Consider the following 17,454-nt stretch of genomic DNA (forward strand, 5'->3'; position numbering starts at 1 on the left):
GTTTTCAGTGTGATTTAAGCAACGTTGACCTATGACATTTTTGCATGGAAATAGAATCTGTGTCAAAAAGTTTGGAACATAAAAACCTTAAGTTCTATATAAATATATAGTACGAATGTCTTAAGTATTAGACACTGAGGCTTTCAGCTCGAGAATTACGATTTCTTGAAAATAGTGTTGATCGTAGTTTTGTGGATGAGGTAAAATTACTGTCTGTTAAGTTCTGGTGAGTGCTATATAAGCAGACAGATGGACTGGGAAAGAACCTATGCTGTTAGGAGCTGCACCTCTACATAAACTGTTCCCATGCATTCATGACACATGAAGGGAATTTGTCAACTGAGTTTAGTTACTGCAAAACCTTTTGTGTAGTTCCTGTGTGTAGGAAGGGGAGTGAAAGCTAATGACTTCTTAATGAAATCATCTTTTCTCCGACAGCTATTTTCCTAAAGTGCTTTTTGAGCATTAGACTTAAAAAGCCATAAACAAAATAAGAAATGTAAACAGAGTTAGTAAAACTGCTTTAATTTTCAGTAAGATTTCAGTTGTGAGGCTTGAAGCTTATGATGTTAACCAGCCATGACTTAATGAAAAAGAGAAATAGCACCTTTTCTGATGTGAAAACCAAACAGTAATAATGCTTTAAAAGAGAAGTAAACTCCTGAAGTATGCATTTATCACTGTGTTAACATTTATCGCAGTGAAAGAGGTCATACAGACCTCTTCTTTGGTTTTAAAATTAATTTGTAGATGTAATTACACTTATTTAATTGCTTCAATTATTTATCAATTATACTCTATTAAACAAGATCCTGTAGTGTCATTCATCTCTATTTAAATGTGTTTTCCTGTCAGATTTCCCAATTAAGTAGTGGTTTGCATATTTATGGTCTTTGTGAAGACAGAAAAGTTTTAAATTTTTTTAAATGGTTTACTGGGTTTCTCTTGCTACCTCAGCTTACTAATTGATGCAAGTCTCTGAAAGAAGTTGAGGTGTTTTTTTAAATGAAGTTTAAGAATTTAACTGCAGATTTTATGGAACTAACTGGTGTTATTTCAGGTTTACACACATAATTGGAGAAGAAACTTGGCTTAGATTCATTGATCCATTCATGCAGTGCTTAAAAGTCACGGAAATATTTATGCTTGGCATCCAGTGTAATAAATATAATTTATTTCATATGTAATTGTTTACTAATCTATTTACTTTTTTTAATAAAGACTCTGATAATGGAGATGTTAATTATGATTATGATCATGAGCTGTCTTTGGAAATGAAGCGCCAAAAGATTCAGAGAGAACTCATGAAGTTGGAACAGGAAAACATGGAGAAACGAGAAGAAATAGTCATTAAAAAAGAGGTTTGTATTACATGAATGTGAAATTAAAAAAAAAAGTCATTAGCTACTTTATAGGCTCCTAATTGTTTACTGGAAGACTTGAGCTTCCTGGGCTACAAATGTACTATTGTATAACTTAGTATGTGACTTGGATATTAGTTGTAGTATCTGGTCAATCATCCAGCACCATAACCAACTTTTCTGCTTTAGGAAGTCAGCTGTTAAATGAGTAGGATTTAATGCATTTTAATGATGTAAAACTGATGAAACCTTTAACAGAGAAGACATGTAGAGGAAAACACCAGGCATTTGCCAAGCTCCTTTTCCAACATGTCTTGTAGTAACAGGGCAGAGTATGGTGACAGAGGCAGAGGTGTAAGTGTTAGAAACCCTGAAATTTTGGGGAAGACTTTTTTTTAAAAAAAAAAAACACCACAAAAAACCCACAAACAAAAACCAACCAACCAAAACCAAAACCAACCCTGAAAGGAGGTCTTTCTTTTTCAGACAAACTTGAGTGCTAACTGGGAACGTACTGATTTTAAACTTTTAGTTCTAGTTTTTGTAATGTATTACAGAGTGTATATAATCTTCTCTTCCTCCACCCTTTTCTTATTGTCTTCCCTTTATGGTGTCCTTTGAAAACAATGTGGCTAGTTTATTTGAGGTAGATGTGTACATGGTTAGGATCTCAGATGTAGACTTACTGAATTTACATACTTGACACATATATCAGTGTACAGGTAAGCTTTTGAGGATCAATAGCTTATAGGTTACTATATTCTTTCCTCAAGATTTCTCCAGAGGTGGTTAGATCTAAATTATCACCATCGCCATCACCAAGAAAGTCTAGCAAATCTCCAAAACGAAGATCCAGTCCCAAATCATCTTCTTCAGCTAGTAAGAAAGAGAAGAAAGCATCTACTGTATCTTCCCCACTATTGGATCAGCAAAGGTCAGTATGTAGGTGCATCTTGCGAGGAAGTGAGAACAGAGAACTACGCTGAGTTTGATTACTGGGGTTTTCATAATTAATATTTTTAGTTTTCCTTGCTTTCAGGACTTTTGATTTTATAACTTTAGGGAAGGTCTGTAAATTGTGCACTGTGAATCACCTTATGCAGAAAATTGTTATATGCATGTAGTTGTCGGTGGATTAATTTCATGGTTTACAAGCAGGTCTTTTCTCTTTGAATGTCTAGTCTCTGGGATGTGATGAGATATAAACCATTAAAAAGTGGGAAGCAGTTTTATTTGAGATGCTGCAGCCTGTGAAATAACTCCTCTAGGCTGAAGTGAAATGTTTATGATATCACCAACTGCACTTTCTGTTGGTATTACATATTGCTGTTCAGGAAATATTGTTTGACTTTTAAGGCAGGGAATTTCTCAGAATTAAGGAGGGGAAAAGAAGTGGGGGATGTGGCGGACAGTGAGAAAAGTAAGGATTGTGAAAATCACAGGAAGTTCAACCTGAGTGCCTTGCCACAGAAGGTCAATCTCCAAAACCGGTGTCTAAACTTCTTGCTGGATGCAGGACCTTGTGAATCACAGTTTGCAGGTGTTAGATAGGAAAGAAGTTACTGCAGCAATGTAAGCAGACACATCTGTATTTGCCAAGCAAAAATCCCCATTAAAAAAGGGACAAAACAATGTTGTTTCTGCTATGAGAACGCACAGCATGGGCTAGTATGCTACTGACATTCAGTAGGCAGTGATACCTAGTTTAATAGGGTTTATGTCGGTGGGAGTTTGTATGGAAGAATATCTGCTATTTCATATTGTGATGTGCAGGTTAAAAAATATTTGGATGCTTTATCCTGTGTCAGGTAGTTAGGATTGAATTGAAGACGTGAGTTGTTCAAGTCATTTTGTGTATGCGATTGGGGTATTTCATTGCAGAAATGGGAATCTAAACAGACAAGATACTCTACAGAATTCTGGTCCTCTGATGTGTGCAGTTCATGCAAGGGCATTTTAACTTTGAAAACAGGTTATGTTTGAACAGGAGCAATTCCTATTTTTGTTCACTTGCTTTAGAAATAAAGCTTATAAATGGAAAGGCTTGGTTTGAATTTTTACCATCTGCATTCACCTGTCAGTTCAGTACAGTTATTGAATACCGCTTGCTAATGGGGTGGTGAATCCTATCCTAAAAGCTTCCAGGCCCTTTACATTATAACTTCCATGCCAACGTCTGAGAAATCATTATTTGAAATAGTTGCCAGTCCTTCATTTACACCCCTCTCTGTTAATTTATCTCCAGGAGTTCTAAAAGTAACCAGAGTAAAAAGAAAGGTCCTCGTACCCCTAGTCCTCCTCCTCCAGTACAAGAGGAAACTCCCTTGGGGAAAAAACACAAAGAAAAACATAAAGCAAAAGAACGTTCAGAAGAAAAGGCAAGGGAGGTGAAAGAGAGAGGGCGTGACTTTGAAAGGCACAAGGAGAAAAAAGAGAAGCAGAGGTAAGTTATGTTGCATTATTAGCTTTTAACATTAAAATAACCTTGCTTTTAAAGTTCTTTTATAGAACACTGATTAATAAGGGATTTATACCTGCTTTGGCAACAACCTTTTCAGTACTTATTAAATATTTTAAGTGCATTATATAGATGGATTGGTAGACTATAACCAACTGATTGGTAGGTTTTAATTACATAATTTAGTAAGTTTGTAAAATGCCCTTTTGAAAGATTCATTACTTTTCAGGAAGTTGGACCTTCACCAATGAAGCAATTAATTTGCCAAAATCTCCATCAAAGTTCTTCACTTGTCCGCTTGCCTGCTCTTCTGAAATCTTAGAGGACCAATATCTTTCTAAATTGGCAGTGGCATATTTAAACTCTCCTTGATTTTCAGTAGGTTAAAAGTGTTTCTGAAGTAGACAGACCACTGCAATTTTAGAATTACTTCACTTCTACATATACCTCAAATGGTGCACTAATATGACTATTCCTGTTATTTTCTGAAGCATAGGTGTCCATTTAAGTTGAAAAATACATCTGCATTTTTAAGTCCTGTATTCCCTTGATGAAAATAGGGTACACGTTCATAAGTGTTTACTTTGTAACTGGCATAGCAAGATTAAGGAGTGGAAGACCAGTGAACTGTGTATTTTTAATTGCTTAAATAAATTACATCATTCTTACTTTAAAATATATTGTTTCCCTCATGCTTGGACCCTCCATTACTGGAAGGAGGTCATAGGCAGTAGAAAAGAACAATATAGGGAGTGCTAAAAGGATCAAGGGAGTACGTGGCTTACCATTGTGCTATAATGAGGTGTTGCTGTGGTGACTACAGCCTTTTACAGACTACTTCAATGTTGGATTTTTGTCTTTTTTTTCCTAAATAATAAAAATTAAGAAATAATGTCAAATCTTCATGATGTACAGTAAGAGAAATAGTGGCAGGTTCAGACAGATGTCTTTAATTCATTTGCAGCTGTGATTACTGTTTGAAAATGTCTTTGAGCTTGGGGCTTCTTAAATAAAGTTTTGATGTTACAGAAATTTTTAAATAGGCTAGCAAGATAATTCTCCACTGATAGGAATTCTGTTTCACCACCACATGAAATATTAGGTAAAATTACAAGAATATGTTTTCGGTTTTACCATATTCTAGTTTTGTATTTTACAGTCCAGTGATTAGTAAGAAATGTAGTGCATATCTTGCATTCTTGAATTTTGCTAACTTAAGATAATTTCATATATGAAATTATAGATGGAACAAATGATTCTGTAAGATAGTTCTTGATCTTGTAAGCACAGGTTCTGTCTTGGAGTTGTTTGTAATTTCTTAGAAATGTACTAATGCCGTATTATACCTGTTAAACAAGCTGCTGTGTATGTTTCCCAGGGACCCCTCTGAAAGCTCCCATAGACAGAAGCGTTCTCCTAGTCCTGCAGATCACTCTGGCAGTAATTCTTCCCCTTCCAGGGAGTATTCACCTCCTGCTGCAAGGCGAAGACAAACCTCCCGAGCTCCAGCCAAGTCAACCACTCACAAACATAACTTCTCACCCTCTCGCAGGTGGGAGGTCAATTGCATGGGTTTTATTTCCATGGATAGTTCTAGTTTAGAAACTTCCTCCGTTGGTTTGACTACTTGTTTGTATGTGTCTGTTGTGGGTATGTGTGTGCTTCACACACTTGAGCTCTGAGACTTTTTTTTGCCAAGTTACTACGTTGAGAGTACCTGTCATGTCAAGAACACAGGTCATGGTGCAGGCTTCTGTTCATCAGTTCCTCTCAAATGTTTTGACGTCAGGTGGAACTTCAGAAGTCTGATATGAGACCTAGTCAGTTTGTGATCCTTTGGGAACGTTTTTCTTCCTCACCTTCCCCCTTCTTAAAAAGTAAAAAAATATAAGTCGTCCATCTTGGAGATGGGGAAGGAGCAGAGTTTCTCCATTCTAAAATGGGTAAGGTGATACACAGATCCTGGCTCTACACATCTTTCCTGAAAAGCAAGCACAATTGGCTAAACAGTACAATATGAGGACCATTGCAGAGACCTTTCTTGCAGGAAGCCTCAGGGAAGATACCATCCTGCTAGTTCTAGGGGCCTTAGAATAAAATATCTTTTACCACCCAATTAATTGGTCTGAAGGAGTCTGTAAGCTTATACTTAGTGGCTCAGTTCAAGTATTGTTTCAGCCTGTCCTGCAAACATTGTTTGGTTTCCCTTGATTGACAAGTCTGAGGTGCCTCAGCAATCAAGTCAAGATGCTTCCCTTAGTGAATATATCTCGTTCTCTAATGGAATCTGGCTGTAAAACCACCGTCTTTGTGAGATTGGTTCTGTGGTAATCAGCATACTACTCCATGGGGCTCTGAAGGCAGTTTTCTTGAGTCACTGACATTGACCAGAAGGAAGGATGAAGTCCTGATATTAGTAGATTTCCACTATGCTGTCTTTTACGCAGAAAGGACTTCCTTACAGACTTGAGTTCCTACCTAAGTTTGCCAGTGATTTCACTCTGCATTCCGTTCCCAAAGCTTTGCTCCTTTGAAGTTGAGTCATTGCTCTGCGTTCTTGGCATGAGGAGAATCTTTTTACCTGCAGAGTCTAGGTCTTTAAGAAGCCTTAGCCAGGAGATCCACTGCTGGGCAACTGTCCATTTGGCTCTTGAATAATGTCATGATAGATTCTAAGCCTGCTAACCTGAATTATTCCAGAGCTCATTCTCCTCAGAGCCCAACTGACATCAGCTACCTCACTGAGAATTTCTTATGAAGTTTGCAAGATACTCAGCAAAAGCCGTGTTGCATGTATATCTTTACCAACTGCTGGGCTATTGCAGAAGATTGTAGGGAGGTACGATTGCCTTTTGTAAAGTAGTCCCTCATTTATGAGTCACCTGAAACTGAGAGCTTGGTCTGTGTTACCTGGATGTTTATTTGAAGTCACCAACACTGTGTATGGACATTCAAAAACAGCAGCTGAATTACTTAAAATTAAGTGGGATTTTTGAAGACGTATTGTCCACGTGTGATTTTTCTGACTCCTGCACTTCTCTGTGGAGTCTCTGGAATTTTGTGAAGTGGGAGTTGGGAGTTAAGGGCAATGCATATGTCATGATAAAAGATACTTGGAAGTTGCTTTGCTGATAAGGAAAAAAAAAAAAACACTATTTTGCTCAAAGGCTTCGAAGATGAGAGGCACTTTGTATACTTTTTCTTATTCCATTAGATAAGTTTTCAGTGTTTATGTAAACATTCACGTTTTCTAAAATTCTGAGTAGATACACATATGGGTTTTCAGGATCCAGGCCTCAATTGTTTAAAGATCAATGCTTATAATAAAGAAGTTAAAAGTGCACAAGAAGGAGACACTGTTGCTTTCTAAAAAACTGAATGCTGTTGGAAACAAAAGAAGAAAAATTCCCCTTAGGCAACACTGTAAAAGTTATCTGCCTAATTTACCATGAAATCTGAAAAGCATTTTATATTAAAACAATTGTTCTTGGTTTGGGTGTGGGGGAGATCATCATGCTTTTCTGACTCCTCCCTCCCTTCCCCAAGGAAAGCATTCTGGTAGCTGTGTAATATAATTTTGATTGGACAACTTGTTCTTAGATATTAAATAAACTATAACCATTTAAAGATAAGCATACTTCAAAAGGGTAGCCTTGGTACCCTTGAGGGAAGACTAGTTTGACGTTTTTTAGAAGCAGCACTTACTTTCAGTAGACAGAGGGTAGAGAATGCACAATTTTAATCACTCTGTTTTGCAGGTTATGGTAAGAACTTTTCAAATCAAGTTATTACATGTGTGCCTGTTCTAACTCCTCCTTGCAGGTCTGCTTCCCCATCAGGTCAGCATCATTCTCCCATATCCTCCAGACATCACTCCTCTTCATCGCAGTCAGGCTCCTCTGTTCAAAGACATTCTCCTTCCCCACACCGTAAAAGAACTCCTTCTCCATCCTATCAAAGGACAGCTTCCCCGCCTGCAAGGCGATCATCTTCTCCCTATCCTCCACACTCTTCCTCCTCTCCTCAGAGGAAGCGAAGCCCTTCGAGACACCGATCTCCTGCAAGAGAAAAGGGAAGACATGACCGTGATCGGACTTCGCAGTCTCATGATAGGCGCCACGAAAGGCGGGATGGTATGAATAAAAAAAAAGCACTTCAGAATAATTTTGATTTGTTTGCAAATTGCATTTTGAAACTTGATTTTTCAAATTTCAAATGCATTGTCCGCATCAATCCCAATGGCTAGGGGGAGAAGAAAATACTAGCTGTATTATCATTCCTGTGCTCGTGGTGCTGTGTTCAGGGACTGTGCAATGGAGTATTCCTGATAGGGCTGCTTATGTAGGCTCAGATAATAGTAAAGATGCTGTAGGCATCTGTCTAGGTGTTTCTTGTGTAATGCAAAGGTGGTGTCAGTAGGTGAGTGATATTTTCTTGGTATCAGGCATATACTAGCGCTGAGTGATGGCAGGATACTTGTAACTATTACCCTTTTCTGTGAGGTGCCCAAATGCTATCCCAGTCCCCACCGATTGCTGCATTGTCTTTCTAATTGACATTAACTGAGGCGTGTGCAATGAAACAGCCATTCCCTCTGGAAATCTGTAAAGCTGGTTGAGCAATTTGTGATGGGCAAACATGCTGCTTCTCTCAAGAGACAGATTACAAAGAGTACATATGTCAGCTTTTTTTGACTGGCTGTAAACTTACCTTTCTGTAGGAGTAACATTATAAATATGTAACTAAAAAAAACCAAACTTTAGCAGGGTATTGGAATCTTAAAAGCAAGTGGTCTACATCTAGCACAAATTTCCTGAAAATGTGTATGTGTGGAGGAAAAAAAAGAATCTATAATTGAAGGAGAAATAATCCTACCTTAAAATTACTGCAGTGTGCTTGCTTTCTAATATGTTTGAAATTTATTACACTTATTACCTTTTGAACAGGTAAATATTTTTGAAGTACAAATTCAAATTAATAAAAAGATGTTTAAAGCTTACTGAGTATGCAGTTAGCCAACGTGATCTTTTCCTGCTTACTTATTAATTTTGATTCTCTGTGCATATGTCAGAAGTATATTTTGACTTTATTATTTTAGTGTTACTTGTGTGCAGAATTTTTGCTCACTCTGATTAAGCGAGGTATTTAACACTCTTTTAAACACTTTACAGAAACTAGAGGGAAAAGGGAAAAAGAAAGAGAAACAAGAGATGATCGTGATTATGATCAGGAGCAAAGTACCTCCAGGGACCATAGAGATGACAGAGAGTCTCGTGATGGAAGAGATCGGAGGGAGACAAGAGACAACAGAGATCGGAGGGAGACAAGGGAATCCAGAGACACCCGAGACTCCAGAGATACGAGGGATTATAGCAGAGATACCAAAGATAGTCGTGATCAGAGAGACTCGCGCTCCACACGAGATTCCCATGACTACAGAGACAGAGAGAGTCGCGATGCTCATAAAAAGGATGACCAGTATCAGGAGGACTCACGCAGCTATGGAAGATCCCATGGCAGAGAGGAGAGCTCTCGTGCTGAAACAAGGAATGACTCCAGAAGTGACTCCAGAAATGAGAGCAGAAGTGATAGAACTGGCAGAAGTCGAGGCAGAGGTCCAGAATTATCTGACAAAGGTATTGTGTGATTTAAAAAACTACTAAGTGTCCCTATCATCGGAGATTGGATATTGACATTCATACAATCTTCTTTGATATTTGATAAAGAAGTGCTGCCAGATAGTTCATGCTTTTAAAGCTGTGTTCAATTCTATTATTGTGAAATTAGAACAGTTGCTTAAATATTCTAGGCTCTTCATTCATTAAAGAGGCATAAACATAGTATTCTGCCATCCCGTTTTAAAACCAACCCTAACCTTTACACCACTCTATTGTGTAACATGACAACCCTAGGTTTCCCTGTGGGAAACAGGTAAGACACCGATGTGTAGTGGAAGATCCATAGGAGGTGATGTGTCTCAAAGTACTGAGCAGCATTTTTTTTTTGTTTTCTCTCAAAAGCAACTGCATGTCTTAGGTACCCAAAAACTCTCTATCAACTCCCTACCCTGCCCTTCTTGACTGACCAAAAAAAGCAGGATTTTAACCCTTGGCAGTGTTTTTGAAAGCCTGATGCACTTACCGCCTTTTAATCATCCCTAGTAAATATATTCTGGCTTTCTCAGGCTTATTGTGATGTTTTCATTGGGAAGATGCCATACAATTTTTACAGGAAATATCTCAGAATTAACTCAGAACAAATGTGAACCGAAGCTTGGACTGTTACATTGCTAATCAGGAGACCTCATGCTATGACCAGGGGATGGTGATTTAGAAAGTCTTGAGTTTGCAGTTTGAAAATAATAACTTTCCAATTAAAATGTGAAATTTGAGAGTTGTTGGTTAAGTAGAGTTTGCTACAATTTCTATTTCCATGGGCAGTTAATTCAAGTTTATGAAAACTTTATAGAATCTCACTGGATTTCCTTACATGTGGAAACTCATCTTTTATATTGATATATCTCAATTAGGAAGTCGGGGGACTAGAGGATCCCAGGTTGATGGTCACAGCAGCAGTGGAAACTACCATGACAGCTGGGAATCAAGGAGTAGCTACCCTGATCGGGATCGCTATGACAGTCGAGAGCAAGCAAGGGATTCCTCCTTTGAAAGAAGACATGGTGAACGGGACAGGCGTGACAACAGAGAAAGAGGTATTTTAATGTATAATTTTTGCTCATACATACGTAGTCAAATATATGTGTGTGTGTATGTATCTCCCTCCTTTTTCTCCCTTGTTCCCAACGCATAACATCAATTCATAAATAACTAATTTGACATGGCACGCTGACACTAATTGTATCCTTGATGTAAGTTAACTTCTGTAATAAGATCTCTCTTTGGCAGTGTATGCATGAATGCTATGCCCTTACTCCCTTCTTATGACTAGATTTTGACACCTCCTGTTTTTGTTCATCCAAGTAGTCTTCAAACAAACTGAACTTCTACAAGAGATTTCATTGTACAACTGTGATGTAAAACACTTTTTCCTCCTCTTCGCCGCCTCCTCCACTGCATTTCACTACTGGTTCTGTCTGTATAGAAACGTAGTACTTTTGCACTGTAATTTACATGTGTTTTGGGGAAGGCCTGACTACTAGACTGACTGACTTAGTGACAACTTACTACTTAAACAAGTGACAGTTTAAATTTGTTTACTTCAAAAATTTATCTTCTGGGGAATTTAATATTGATGAATGCTTTGTTGTGGTCAATAATAATTGGCTAGTAAGTGTTGGTACAGATACCAGTGATCTTAGAAAGAGTATGCAAGACTGGTCTTTTAGACATAGTATGCATGATGTCACACTTCTGCACCTGAAAGAGTACTGTGTTGTCTCTAAGGAACTTAGTACCAGCTTTCACTTGGGAAATATTTGTGTTGCTCACTGATTAAGAGAACAGGAGCCAGGCAAATAAGAACAGCATGGAAATTAAATGAGGAGCTCTGAAGAACAAATATGAAATTACAGTGTGGGGAGTTCTCTCTTGAGTTTTGATTTGGAAGTGACAGATGCATTCTAGCGTTGTTTAAATTCAGTTTTTCCAAGAGGTGTTTTGTATGTTTCTTTGTGAGGTGCTTTTTGGTCCATTGAAATGTATCTATTATTGCTTGTTCTTGCGACAGGTTCTGCTTTAGATTCTGTCTGATCTTCAAGGCAGGATTTCAGCAAACCTTATATCCAGGCTTCCTTTTTCTTGTCAGCTGTCCTGGGCGTTTGCTTTTGCAGACTGGCTTTCATTTCTTCCACCTCCCTACCCCCAGTAAATCTTAGCTATATTGTAATGTAATTTGTGCTTTTCATATAACACAGAGTTCTTAATTTAATAAGGAAATCATTAAGGAAAAAAAAAAAGGAAAAACCCCATAGAATTAAAAATATGTCATCACAAGAAAATAAATTTCTAGAAGGGAAGCTGCTTTGAATAGGTTGTGTTTCCCTTTGGGAGGAAGAATGTAGAGCTTGAATGGAGATAAGATTTGTTGTTTTCTTCCTTAGAAATTTGGATCAATTTTTCTTAATAGTAAATCCTCCTCAGAGTTGCAAATCAAGACATAGTTTCCATAATTAGACCATAGTTTTTAACATTTGTCATTCAGAGAAAAATGGAGATAGATTTTGGTTGGTACTTAGTTCTGTGATATATAAGGAAACTTTTTAGTATGACTTGGAAATGTAAGCTTGCAAATCGGGCTGTCTTTGTTCAACTAAGGCAAATACATAGGTGTTCCAAACAACCACTGGAATGACACTCCAAATAATGAAATCATGTAAGAAGTGCTGACTATCCATATTTAATTGTCTAATACACTTCCAGTATCTTGATTCATGTAAGAGTTTCACGTAGATGTTTTGTCACCAGAACTGACATAACAAACTTCTGTGTAAAATCTAATACTTAGTATGCACTGTAAATCATATTATAATGTTATAGGCACTGTTACAAGAATGTGAAACCTGTTCATGGAACAAACTGCACGGACTGATGATTTACCTTTTTAAAAAAAGTGTTACATCCATGGCAGAAATGTCACTCAAGTTTGCTTTTAATTTTACCTGGTAACAGGGGAGCATTAAGCCATTGCTAATTCACTCAGAGATGAAAATTGATTAAACTGATGGAAATGCATGTTTTATTGATTTAGTCCTGTTCAAACTCTGCCTGTTCACCCCTGGTGGACATTGTCTCAATTTACAGCAAAGTGCACTCTCAGACCCAGAGTAATGAACCGAAAAATACCAACCTCTGTTTGTGCCATTTTTTGCTCTTTTGTATAGTGCTTTCAATATATATTGTGGAAAAAGTTTTATTGATTTGTTGTGATTCAACTACTACTAACATCAGCATATAAATTGTTACAAAGTGGTCAAAATTTATAGAAATACTTAAACATCCAAAATACAGCTAACAAAATGCAGCTAAGTCTATGAAGAGTAAATACTATTAGATAAATCAGGTTTCACTGTCCTTCTGGATCAGTCATTTTCTACATAAATTTAGTTTCCTACATTACTCTAATCCACTATCTGAATATTTTAAAACTCAGCTTCTAAAACTGTATGGCTCTGTAGTGAATATATATGGAAACTTCCAGCAGTTCTGCTTCCTGTGTTGCAACTTTGCCCCTCCCTTTCCCATGGATTTGGTTGTGTATTTCTGTGCAGGGATCTCTTGTTCTGTGACTTCAGCCTAGTATTTTGCAGTAACTTTTACTATGTGTTACAAATACTGTAAGTTCTTGTAAAGCCCATGACTTTCAGCAGTTCTAGGAAGTCAAATTTTATACAGAAGTCTTAACATTTTGTTTTCATATGTATGTCAGAGCTTTTCAAGACCTTATACCACGTTTTGAATCACTGAGTAATGCAATAGTAATAGCTAAGCCATGAGGTGTGTAATTATCTTTTGAAGCTGTTCAGAAAAATCAGATAAAAATAGAGGTTTTGTAGTAACTTTTGCTAAAAAAAGGAAAGCCCACTCCCTAAATATTGAAAAATTCTTTCAAAATTAGTACGGCTTTTTGTCTTTTTCTCTCCCCAAAGAGAATTTCCAAGTTTCTGCAGGGAGTCTCTTTTCATTTAATGCAAACCAATATCTAGATCATCAAAACAAAAGCTCTTCAGTTTTGTGTAGTGGAAGCGGCGTCTGTCCCTTCAGCACTTGGTAATCAAACCTGCCTTTCTTCACAGATCAGAGAGCAAGCTCACCAGTACGACATCAAGGACGAAGTGATGACCTTGAGCGGGATGAAAGAAGAGAAGAGCGAAGGGTAGATCGGTCTGATGATAGGAGAGATGAAAGGGCCCGGGAGAGAGAGCGAGAAAGGGAGAGGGACCGAGAGAGGGAAAGAGAGCGAGACCGGGAAAGAGAAAGGGAGAAGGAAAGAGAGTTGGAACGAGATCGTGCTCGAGAACGGGAGAGGGAGAGAGAGCGGGACAAAGACAGGGACCGCGACCGTGACCGAGACAGGGACCATGACAGGGAAAGGGAACGGGAGAGGGAGAGGGAGAAGGAGCGAGAGCGAGAGCGGGAGGAGAGAGAAAGGGAGCGAGAGCGTGAAAGGGAGCGAGAGCGGGAACGAGAAAGAGAGAGAGGTCGGGACAGGGATAAAGAGAGAGACCGCCAGAGAGACTGGGATGACAAAGAAAAAGGAAGGGAAGACCGTAGGGATAAGAGAGAAGATATCCGAGAAGAAAGAAGTTCAAGAGATGTCCACGAGGAAAGAAAATCTAAGTGAGTTGATCTGAATGTTACTTCAGTTAAAAAAATAAAAAAAGAGGGAGAAAAGGCAGTCTCTTACTGTTGATTTCAGTAAGTTAGTAAGCAGGGGAGTATCATAAGGAGGAAGATATCCTGTTCATGCAGAGGTCTGGTCTTGAGCCTCGTCTCCCCTGCATCTGTGTGGCACATACTGGTGGCCCCAAAGTCAGTACTGTGCTAGTGAAGTTAACCTGATGCTTTGTTAGTGCAGAATCGTGGAACTACTTGGGAACTAACAGTGAAGTCAGACCATATAATTTTCCTTTCTAAGTATACTTGTGTGGCCTTGCTTTTAATAATGCAGGCATTCTTGAAGCATAATAGCAGACTGTGATATATTTTGAAGCCTGGAAAGTCAGACAGCAGCTAATGAAGTCAGGGTTCTTGACTTTGCTCATTAAATTTCTATGGAACATCCATTACACTTTGCACTACTAAATTTTCAATACCAGAAGGCTACCAGTGAAGGCGTGGGCAATATCCCAAGTAAGCGTGTGGTACTTCCTTTAAGTGTGTAGCACTGATTCTTTTTCTTTTTTCATTTAGTACGATAAAATTCTCATTGTTCCATCAATAATAGCAAAAACAATGTTGCCTGAATGGCTGATTCAGTTGGAAGTGATTAATAGGTTTTGTGTGAGAGAATTGTGGATTCCTATAAATCATCTAGTATGGGTTCTTCCCCATCCCACTGGGGGCAAAGTGAGCAAGCATGTAGATGGAGGCTTAGTTGCCAGCTGGGGTAAACACACTGCGAGGATCATTGCCACAGGAAAAAATTCATCTTAATAGTCTTTTGTAACTTCTTGCTAAAAAGATAGTTGTTTTAAGTGTTAAAGTTTTAGTTTAAGGTCTCTTAGAGTATGATCAGAAAACTGACTGTACTTGAAGTTTTGGAATAGCAACTTAAGAAAACTACAAAACTTCCTGGCATCCTTAGGTGTGTTGTCTTCTCTATGAAGTGCTTAACCTTCAGGGATTGTATTGATGATAAACTCAATTATCAATTGTTTCTTGAAAGAATCCTGAAGAAATTTGACTGTATGTGTTTGTTCTGCAGGAAGCGCCACAGAAATGAAAGCAGTCCAAGTCCTCGTCAGTCACCCAAACGTCGCCGTGAGCACTCTCCTGATAGTGATGCTTACAATAGTGGAGATGATAAAAGTAAGTAGGAGTTGGCTATCTCTGTAGCAGGATCCAGCTTGCCCTCTGCCTATGGAAAATATCTTGCAATCTTAAATGGAAAAAACATAGGGCAGTCTTTTATAAGGGTCCTCCTCCCCTTATTTTTATGAGCAACACTGTTTTTGTTAATATATATGTCTTTGTCTTCATTTTGTCACTATATGTTACATCTGCCAGCTGATAGTGGCTTCCACCTCTGTTGTTAAAAACGCATGTTCACCAAAATGGAGATAGTCTGTTGCTGCTGCATCAGCAGACAAACCTAAGAATCGTAGCTGAAATAATGGATTATTTGTTTTGATTGACACTTTTGGGCATGCACAAGATACCAAGTGTTCACCTGTTCTCCTTCCTAAACAATACACCTACGTCCTTTTTCCCATTTTGTAGATGAAAAGCACAGACTTCTGAGCCAGGTTGTGCGGCCACAGGAATCCCGGTCACTGAGCCCTTCTCATGTTGCAGAAGAGCGGCAGAGTCGCTGGAAAGATGAGGAGCGAAAATCAGACAGAAAGGAAAGCTCCCGGCGTTATGAAGAACCAGAGTTTAAAGAGAGGGTTTCTTCAGCAGATAAGCAAAGAGAGCAACCGGATGCTTCGGAAAGTTCCCGGTCCAGGGTTCAGGAAAATCTTGGACACCGTCCCTCTGAAGAAAGAGATGCTTCGGATAGAATGCATGACGACAGCAAGAAGAAGTCTAAAGTACAGAAAAAGGCCACAAAGAAGAAGAAAGATGATGACAGTGGGGTGGAAAGGTATGCTAATGAATCAACAGCTGAGGAAAGCCAGGTCTTTTCACCCAAGAAAGGTCAAAAAAAGAAAAACGTAGAGAAAAAGCGAAAGAGGTCCAAGGGTGATTCTGAAGTTTCTGATGAAGAAATTGTTCCACATCATAAAAAGAAGAAAGGCCCAAGAACCCCCCCTGTAACAAAAGAAGAATTGGTTGAAGCACCACCTGAGAAAGCTGTGGCAGAAGTCCCCCAGAAAAGAGAAGAGACAACATTTAGTGACTGGTCAGATGAAGATGTTCCTGAACGTGGTGACATTGTTGTTCCAGAAAGAAGCACTGAGGACTCCCATAGAAAAAGTCACAGGACAAGGGGTGAAAAGGTGGAAGCCCCTCATGTTACTATAGACGATGGACCCCACCGTAAACCTGTGGATCAGAAGCGCAGCAGCAGCCTTGGTAGCAATCGGAGCCATGCTTCAAGCAGACTTAGATCCCCTTCCAATGAGTCCGCTCATCGCAGCGGAGATGACCAGACTGGACGGAAGAGGATCCTGCACAGTAGCTCTAGAGACAGGGATAGGGACAGGGACAGAGAGAAGAAAAGCTTAGAAATCACTGGGGAACGGAAGTCCAGAATTGATCAGTTGAAACGAGGAGAACCCAGTCGAAGCACGTCTTCAGGTAATAACATAGATTTCAGTGAGACTGACCTATCATGCTGTATAAAAGTGCGAAGGTACAAATCCCAGATCATTCTTGCACGGCTGTATACTCTTTTCATTTGTAATTAGTGTGAAGGGAGAGTGAGGTGCTCCTTGCCATCCTCTGCAAAACTGGAGTGAATTAAGCAATTCCTGCAAGTGTTACCATATTTGAAAAGCTCATCCTCAGTGGGCAGGACTACCACTTTGTTGACACCAAAACATTCAGTCAGATGCAGTTCATGCTGCCTGGGGAATAAAGTAATTTGTATGACAAAAAAAAAAAAACTCGTAGAAAGAGAGATTGCTTGTGCTAACAGAACATTGAGGTAATTTTATCATCTAAATAATGTTCTTAGATTCATTATTAACATTCATTTTGATATGGAAATTCTGAAACCTATGCAAAATGAAAATGTCTCTTCTCTCTGGGAGAGAGATCCATCATCATCTCAGGAGCTATTTTCACTGAGGTAAATCTGTTATGGATCCTGTTAGGCATACTTTTAACGCATATGGAAGTCATCTTCGTTGCAAATCCAAATAATCACAATTGACTTGTTTTATTTGTGTAGCTCCTGTTAAAAAAAGGGTAAAATGTTTTAAAATTTAAACAGCATCAGTAGGAAAATATCTTCCTCCTAAAGCACTTCGGCTCTCTGTTCTCCTCATGGTTACATGCCTGAAATTATTTTTTT

General features: G+C 38.6%; 1 protein-coding gene across 9 annotated transcripts in view; it reads left to right on the plus strand.

Annotated features, from left to right (window-relative positions):
- The window catches only part of ZC3H13 (zinc finger CCCH-type containing 13), a 48,343-nt gene that overhangs the window by 20,137 nt on the left and 10,752 nt on the right, over positions 1-17,454 (plus strand). For 7 of the 9 annotated variants that reach the window (XM_075087184.1, XM_075087222.1, XM_075087163.1 and 4 more), the window contains 10 exons: positions 1,222-1,361; positions 2,135-2,295; positions 3,607-3,804; positions 5,198-5,371; positions 7,642-7,952; positions 8,991-9,455; positions 10,349-10,531; positions 13,571-14,114; positions 15,202-15,305; positions 15,717-16,736. In XM_075087184.1, coding sequence (XP_074943285.1) covers positions 1,222-1,361; positions 2,135-2,295; positions 3,607-3,804; positions 5,198-5,371; positions 7,642-7,952; positions 8,991-9,455; positions 10,349-10,531; positions 13,571-14,114; positions 15,202-15,305; positions 15,717-16,736 — 3,300 coding nt within the window. The remainder of the gene's footprint in view (positions 1-1,221; positions 1,362-2,134; positions 2,296-3,606; positions 3,805-5,197; positions 5,372-7,641; positions 7,953-8,990; positions 9,456-10,348; positions 10,532-13,570; positions 14,115-15,201; positions 15,306-15,716; positions 16,737-17,454) is intronic. The other 2 variants (XM_075087174.1, XM_075087229.1) reach the window with 1 other exon arrangement.

This window comes from Phalacrocorax aristotelis, chromosome 1, assembly GCF_949628215.1.
Source record: "Phalacrocorax aristotelis chromosome 1, bGulAri2.1, whole genome shotgun sequence".
Classification (NCBI taxonomy): Eukaryota; Metazoa; Chordata; class Aves; order Suliformes; family Phalacrocoracidae; genus Phalacrocorax; species Phalacrocorax aristotelis.